General features: G+C 41.4%; 1 protein-coding gene across 2 annotated transcripts; it reads left to right on the top strand.

The window, feature by feature from the left end:
* Positions 1 to 2120: 2120 nt before the first annotated feature.
* LOC104952393 (carbonic anhydrase-related protein 10-like) lies at positions 2121 to 6370 on the top strand. Of its 2 annotated transcripts, none has more exons than XM_010779209.1 (2): positions 2121 to 2269; positions 5866 to 6370. In XM_010779209.1, the coding sequence occupies exons 1-2, from the start codon at positions 2132 to 2134 to the stop codon at positions 6076 to 6078; spliced, it is 351 nt and encodes a 116-aa protein (XP_010777511.1). In that variant the 5' UTR covers positions 2121 to 2131; the 3' UTR covers positions 6079 to 6370. The 2 variants fall into 2 exon arrangements, with proteins under 2 accessions (XP_010777511.1, XP_010777510.1); XM_010779208.1 differs by lacking the exon at positions 2121 to 2269 and adding an exon at positions 3757 to 4005.
* The last annotated feature ends 2147 nt before the right edge of the window (positions 6371 to 8517 follow it).

Here is an 8517-nt window from a genome sequence, read left to right as displayed (position 1 = left end):
TGAAGTTGATTGAAAGATTTAACCCCAAACATTTAAAAAAATATTAATCTGTTATCGTTTTATAGCAATTTTTGGAAGTGGACATTTTTGTCCCGAATGACTAATGTGTGAGTTTTTTGTTGAATCTGATTTTGTGCAAAAACTAATAATGCAAAAAAATGAATTTTGTTGCTAATCTTTGACATATCCAAGACTGTTATAAAAAAAAGAGTCAGTCCCCAGATACTGTATGTATTTTATGGAAAATAACTAATTTTCTCTGTTTTCATCATGAAAAAAACCAGCGGTTTCATGTATTCAAATCACTATGGGGGAATTTAAGTCCATCTTAAAGAACAATAAACCATTGGTCGATGTGATTGCTCTTTTCTCCCATAATTGACTGGTTAATGTGCCATTTCATTTGTGTTTTACGACCGCTGTATTGTCCTACCTGTATTGTTTTGTGTTCATTTGTTGTAACTTTGTTCATGCTGCCCTCTTGACCAGGTCGCTCTTGAGAAAGAGATTATAATCTCAATGAGACTGTTACATGTTTAAATTAAGGATATATATATGAAAAACACATCGACTGGCTCGAATATTATTATGCTTGTTTATGCAGTACTATGTGCATTTGCTACAAGTATTTTGTTTATCAAAAAAAGATTGACTTTGCATCAGAAACAATAATCTGTTCTCAGTGCAAAGCCTAAGAAAAAAAAGGCCCCAAGAGTGGGCTAAATGCTACATGTATTTAAATTCCAGCACGTTTAGCATGCTAACATTCTCACACTTGATAGTAATTATCAAAGCGTAGCTAAGCCAAAAGGGAATGTCATTAGTTCCTCAGGGATGGGGTTATGAAATGACATTTACATTTAAATCAATGATGACGTTAAATGAAATGTTAGGGGATTGTCAAAGTTATTAATTCAAAATGAGTTTCTGAACCTGGTGTCACAGCAGTTAAACTTATCATTGATGAGGTATTTCAAACAAAATAACACATGTCAATTGCATGGTGGCGCAAGGTAGAGTAAGGGGATCCATGCTGTCCTTTTGATTTTATCATCCAAGACCTTAAACATCTGTGTTTAAAATTGCATGATGTCCATCCAAAATAGATATTCAAGTTTGTACCAAAGTGATGGACCGACTGAATGAATGACAGAAAGTTATTTACATCACTGGAGCCCCGCAGCTAGCATCTCAAAAAACTTTTGAAGTCTAAAACACGCTAATCTCTTCTTTCTCTTGTACATTCCCAATTCAATTCAATTCAATTCAAAACCTTTATTTATCCAGGTAAAATCCCATTGAGATCAATTATCTCTTTTTCAAGGGAGACCTGCAGCAGTAGGTTCCACATGTAAACATAAAAACCTAAACAACAGAACAACAAAAGGACATCATACAGCAAAATGTACAGGGATTACAATTTACATATAATCTAGTCAATACTCTGCTTTACATACTGTTACACAACAGCACTCAAACACACACACAAGTTTCCCGCTGCTTCCCTCTAGCAAGAATGCATTCTAAATTTCATACAAATCAGTGTTACATTGCCAAAATCTGTTTTCCAACCTCTGCTGTGAAGAAACAGCCCTCCAGAGAATTCCTTCTTAAATAATAGGGCTAAACATAGCAGAGTTAGGCAACCACACAGACAAACACAGAAACTTGTTTTTGTGAATTAGGATGACAAATTAATTAGCTTGTATTAATTTTGGGGACGTACACACTAACCTGAACCAAGAATATGGTATTAACCTTAAAGTTTATATAAAGTTGACTATAAACATGGGATGCTGTGGCTATGTGGATAGTGTGGATAAGTCGCTTTGGATAAAAGCGTCTAATAAGTAACATGTAAAGAACATATTTTTTTTCCTAATTAATATTACACACTTACTGCTACAATATAAAAGGCAAATCATTCATTTGAATTGCTCTAAACATTAGAGATGCATACCCATGTGCAATATTCTACATAAAACACACACACACACGCGCAATCTCTTTTTTTTCTCTCTGACAGTTTGTTCCTGCTAAATGGTCTGAACATAACGGACTTTCACACAACACACTGAATAGCCTGAACACTCTTCCCCTCTCTCCCTCTTTAGATGATGCGTTCTTATTAATGGGCCTGAACATAGGCGACCTTTACCCCGACACCACGCGCTACATCACCTACGAGGGCTCCATCACCATCCCTCCCTGCTACGAGACTTCCACCTGGATACTCATCAACAAGCCTGTCTACGTCACACAGATGCAGGTAGGTGCCTGAGTAGAACGTGCATGGGAAAACAAATAGCATACTGTTTTTTTTTTATTTACATTTTTGGGGCTTTTTGCTTTTATTGGACACTACGGTCAGGGGGTCACAGGTCTGATTGGAGCCGTGGCTGCTGCTGCTGAAGACTAAGCCAAAGAACATGTAATGTGACCTCTAATTTCCCTGTTGGCACAAGGGCACATACCATTTTGAGTTTCAACTTCATTTCATACCCTGTAATAGAAATCATTTATCTAAGTTGTTTAAATAGTTCCCAGCTTAAACATCTGCACAATGGACGTATAAAGAGAACTGGAAACAGCGGGGGGCGCGTAAATTCCTATGAGAGTTGCTCCGTGGCGCATGAAGACAACATGGCCCGAAGTACAAAAATACCCGGATCATCCCTGGATCTTGGCCTATAGTGCTCTCCTTTTCCTTAAGCACTGCCTCCAATAGACCCCCCTAATTTCCAATCCAGGCTCATTTAAACGGATGAGGTGAAAATAACTCTGAATTCGGCTTTTAGTGCTTTTTTAGAGACATGGAGGAGATCTCGGGCGGACAGCCCGGGGGCAAGGCAGAGTCCATGGAGGGGCGAAGACCACAGCGGGCGAACTCAGGGGGCCGAGCATGAGGGCGAAGGCCGCGGCACTCAGGAGGCCGGGCTCGAGGGCGAAGACCGTGGCACTCAGGGGCCGGGCTCGAGGGCGAAGACCGCGGCTCTCAGGGGGCCGGGCTCAAGGGCAGCGACGGGACAACTCCGGAGGACGGGCAGGAAGGCGCTGACGGGACAATTCCGGATGCCGGGCAGGACCCTGTGTCCCAGAAGAGCAGTCGGCGGGAACCCAACGGGACATGACATGGAGTTGGCAGGACCCCCGGCAGAAGAGTAGTCGGCGGAACCCCCAACGGGACAGGAAACAGGGTTGGCAGGACCCCCGGTAGAAGAGTAGTCGGCGGAACCCTCAACGGGACAGGACATGGAGTTGGCAGGACCCCCAGCGGAACTTCCAACGGCACTTCAGGAGGGACTTGAGTAGGGACTTGAGAGGGGACTAGAGAAGGGACTAGGGAAGTGACTAGAGAAGGGACTAGAGAAGGGACTTGGGAAGGGACTAGGGGAGGGACTAGAGGAGGGACTAGAGAGGGGACTTGAGAAGGGAATTGAGTAGGGACTAGAGAAGGGGCTAGAGAAGGGACTTGAGTTGGGACTAGAGGAGGGGCTAGAGAAGGGACTAGAGAAGGGTATTGGGAAGGGAATAGAGGAGGGACTATGGCTGCTGGGGCCGGAACCAGGGCCGGAACCATGGCTGCTGGGACCAGGACTGAGGCTGGAACCATGGCTGCTGGGGCCAGAACGGGGGCCGGAACCATGGCTGCTGGGGCCAGAACTGGGGCCGGAACCATGGCTGCTGTGGCCAGAACTGGGGCCGGAACCATGGCTGTTGGGGCCGGATCCGTGGCTGCTGGGGCCAGAACTGGGGCCGGAACCATGACTCTTGGGGCTCGGGCTGCTAGTCTGTCCTTGCGGCTCCTTCTCTTAGGAGCCTTTTGGAGGCTCCATGGACCTCCAAAAGCCAGACGAGTTCCAGAGAACGACTCCTGGACAGGAGCAGGAACTGGGGAAGAAGCAGAGGTTGACTCCAGACGGAACACGCCGAGACGTATGGTCTCAGGTTTGGAATTGGGAGGCAGGGAAACAAATGTCGGGAGGATATCCATCATCCAGCCAGGTAAGAATTTCACAAGACATGGTTTCTCTTTTGCTATCTGGTGCGCCTCTGCCTGAGCAGCCTCTTTCTGCTCAATACTGGACGCTCCCCTCCACCTACCATAGCAGAAAGCCAAAGAATAGGTAAATGTATGTAGTTCCACCTCAAATGGATCATCTGCTGGGTCCATCTTGGTTGGTTGGTTCTGTTCTGGTGAGTGAAGCAAGCAGGACCCAAACGCAGATAGAAAACCAAAGACAGATCTAAACAAGACAAAACACAACACAGACAGATCGTGACATAAACTTTGTTTTAATTCTCATCTCTTTATGTAGCACTTAAACTGGTTTGTCTTATTATATTTATATTATTTGAAGCTAATTTGAGTGCATGTTTCTTGCTGTTCAGAAGTTGTATGCTCATGGTTGATTGCACCTATTATAAGTCACTTTGAATAGAAGAGTCAGTACGCAGTAAAAACAACCAACAAGCGAATAGAACAATGGCATAGCATCAGGGAGAAGAAGACTGAAGAAATAAGCCTATCAAATATGTAGGATTGTAAAAAATTCAAAATAATACATAATACAGTCAGTTTTAAAATTACAATTCCTAAAAATAACAGGAAAAACAATCTCTGATGCACTATCCACAAGAAAGATTCTGCTTTGAATTGTTGCAATGCATTAAATGTAATAGGAAATATCCATGAAATATGTCACAGTACGCTGGTGAGGGGTCTTGATGGATAGAAGAAGGGTCCCTTGAGGAAACTTGCTGGGCCCCACTGGTTGAAATACAAGAAGCTGTGTTGTAATAGAGGTGTAATTAAATGCAGTGCATATACACAGAGCAGAAAACAATCAAAATGCCTCTAAGTACTCTCCAACGTCTCCGAAAAATCTCACCTGTATCTTTTTGATAGCAGTAAGGATGGAAGAGATTTAGTAGGTGTTGTGAAAAAGTCAAAATCTGTGTGCAGACACAGTGAAACAGCTGAAAAAGTGGACCATATTTGTGACTGGAAAGATTATTTATGACACTCAAGAGCAGCAAGATAGATACGATTCAAATCCTCGCTCTTCAAATCAGGAAGCTAACTGTCAAAGTGCTACACATGACCTGCATGCATCAATGTAATCAAGTCCCACACACCATCTGCCATTTACTCTCACCTTATTTACTTTGATCTCAGCCCTCTCCCTGACTCTCCCTTTCTTCTTCATTCCCTGTTTCTCTTTCCCCTCTCTTAAAGGATTTTTTTCAATCATCATTTGGTCTTTTTCTTCATCATATTTGCTCCACTCGCTAATTTTCTCGTTTTCTCCCTTTTTCTTCCTTTTACCTGTCCCTCTCTCTCATCCCTCCTTCTACACAGACGTTGGTTATATTTTTTCAGGTATTCATGTGTTGAATGGAACTACACTAATTGTACACTTGTCAATAACATTATATACTGATACTGGATATCTTAATCTATAAATATATGTCAAAGTTAAAATAATTGATTTATATTTTGTATTAGCTTATAATATTAAACCTAAAAGTAACAAGTAACAAATCTGTCAAATAAATGCAGGAGTAAAAAGTACAATACTGGCATCTAAAATGTATTAGAGTAGAAGTATAAAGTTGCATAAACTGAGAATACTCAGGTAAAGTACCTCAACATTGTACTTGAGGACAGTTCTTTACAGTACTAACTGTACTTTGTTACTATCCATCACTGTAGAAATGATGGTTTCTCTTTTTTTTTCTACTTTTCTGATTTGGGCTTCTTCTTTAGTTATTTAATGTATAAATTTTTACTGTATTTCATTAAGTTGTGAGAGCACTAAAGCCAGATCATTTCCTAAAAGTCTCCACCCGTTTCCTCCCCAGATGCACTCCCTGCGCCTCCTGAGCCAGAACGAGCCCTACAAGATCTTCATGAGTATGAGCGACAACACGCGCCCCTCCCAGCCCCTGCTGCAGCGCTGCATCCGCACCAACATCAACTTCAGCAAGCAGGGCCGCGACTGCCCCAACAACCGCGCTCTGCGCCCCCAGTACAGAGGTAATATGGAGGGGAAAGAAGTGGTCAACCCACCGTGACACAGATACATGACATTTAAATGTTCTGGAAAGTTCCTTCTACAGCTTTAGCCTTTATTTTATCTCATGAAGTCCCTAATTGACACACCCTGAACAGTCTGGTGCGTCATGGTCCAGGTCATGTGATTTTGTGTTCCCATAACAACATGTCCATGTGTCAGGCTAACACAGAGCTAGCTACATTTCAAAAGCTTTTTTTGTTTGTTGCTAAAGGTAAAATTCAAGCCATTTAAGAATTAAAATGCTTACATAACATGTCCTTTATTTCATTTAAGCTGTTGTGAAAACATTTCTTGATCCAATTCATATTAAACAAATTAGATAAATATCGCTTTGACATTAATGTCACATCGGGACATTAACCTTAACATTTCTCAGAAAATCTGGAGTGACACATATGTCACAATTAGAAATATGATTATGATCTGCTCAGTTAATTTAACTGATTCAAGGATATTTAGTTAATATATTATATACTTTTCAGTTCAGAGAATGTTAAAACAAATGTAAACATCATCCTCATTAATTAAGATATTAATAAGCATTACTTTACCGTTAACACCCAATGTGACATATATGTCACTTTTCAGATCTTTGACACTAGGGGGGGTTACTTGTCAGAAATGTTTTCTATTTGTTCTATGTGGTATATTTAGTCTAAGTGATGTTCCCCATAATTTCCCCAAAATGACAAATGGTTTTGGGTTCTCATAATAACCAAATTGTCTATCCTCTTAGAAATGTAGGCCTTCACTTTAAAGATAATTAGTGCAGTTCTACACCAGTATTTCCGTTACTTTAGTGGTGTTAAGTAATTTTTTATCCAATTCCTACCTATTAGTGTATTCAAGTATATTCAAGCATTAGACTTTATACATATGCTGATCTTATTCATCCTCAAGAAATACTTGAAGAGTCCTTCGGTTACAGGGTTAGGGGGTAAATCTCATTTGGAGTATGTTGAGCAAGGATTTGAGAAATACAATATGACCACATCTCTGTATACGCTTCTATTGGTTTTTTATTTTATCAATCAATTATATTTTATTTACATTTCACAAGTTACACATTTGTCTCAGGGGCCTTTCAGTGTGTACAGCATATGAAAACCACTCTGTCCTTAAACCCTCGCAGTGCACAAGGAAATACTCCCAAAGAAATATTTGTAAAACCTCGGGGGGAGCAACGGAGTAGAGATCCCTCTCCGAGGACGCTAAGACGTAAAATAGTTATCGTGTGTATAGCTTAAAACAGATAATACAATTACAACATATGCAACCTAAACGACAAAAATTATAATGCAAACATTTATATAAAAAAGAAGGATCAGGAGGATACCAACAATCTTCCGGGTGCAGCAAAGACGTACTAATGTTGGCGTCAGGAAGGACAACGGCAACAGGTGCAGCCATGACTCATGATCCACATGTACCCTTTAATACTGGCGACCTGCCAGCTGAGAGACAAAAACTCTGGGGATGATGCATTTATGGGACATGAACAACATTGGTGCCAAGAAGAAGAGGGTATATCTAAAGACATTAACATCCTGTCTAGGGCTGTAACGATACACTAATCTCACAATACGATACGATACACGATATTGAGCTCACAATACGATATATATCACGATATTCAGCCAACGATACGATTCGATATAATTCGATACACTCACATCATTTTCTGAAAGATTTTAAAGGGACAGTGTGATTTTGGTGACATCTTGTGAGTGTTCCATTGACTTGGATTGAATTAATTCAACTGAAAACTGAAAGCATCAATTATACAATATATGGCTCTGACTAGACAGAGAGTCTACAGCTTGCAAATGCTGGACAAAATGACTCAAAAGATGTGGTGAGAAAATTTGTTTCATTTATTGAAACAGTGCCAACTGTAGCTTACAAGCCTTTGAAACGTAAGTACATAAAGTGCAGTATCACAATGGACAACGGAGAATAAAAAGGTGCAGCAGGTGGCCTGTTCTGAACAGATTCTTTTACAGCATTTTTAGCTGAACACAGAATATGAGGTAGCCAATAATTCAAGTCACTAAGAACAACATTTAATGTAAAATGTACCTGCCAATAATTCAAGTCCAAAGGAGTAACATTTAAGCCAAAAACACTAAACAGAAAGGCTCCTCTCTACATAACTGCATCTACATTGTCTTCAGATTTTGTTCAGGAATATAATCTGATCAACGTGGTCTGGGAGAAGTGCACTTCTCTGAGCAGTGACGATGGCCCATTCCCAAACCGCCCCCTACACCCTACCCCTCCGTTTGTGCGTTCACGCGGAGGGTCCGCCTACGAGTGTGGAGCGGTGTGGAGGGGGAGTGGGCTATCAAGCCCTCAAACAGCGAGTCTGCAGCGGTGCTGACTTGAGACCGGTCTCTACCTGACCCGGAGTCGCGCTGTGTGTGTCCGCTGCTGTCAA

Source organism: Notothenia coriiceps, unplaced genomic scaffold (assembly GCF_000735185.1).
Source record: "Notothenia coriiceps isolate Sejong01 unplaced genomic scaffold, NC01 NC01_scaffold00019946, whole genome shotgun sequence".
Classification (NCBI taxonomy): Eukaryota; Metazoa; Chordata; class Actinopteri; order Perciformes; family Nototheniidae; genus Notothenia; species Notothenia coriiceps.
This window is presented reverse-complemented; position numbering and strand designations above follow the sequence as displayed.

Coding starts and splice junctions, on each gene's coding strand:
- LOC104952393 (XM_010779208.1), top strand. CDS start 3,835: ATGGACCTCCAAAAGCCAGACGAGTTCCAGAGAACGACTCCTGGACAG. Junction 4,006..5,865: donor GATATCCATCATCCAGCCAG/GTAAGAATTTCA, acceptor TTTCCTCCCCAG/ATGCACTCCCTGCGCCTCCT.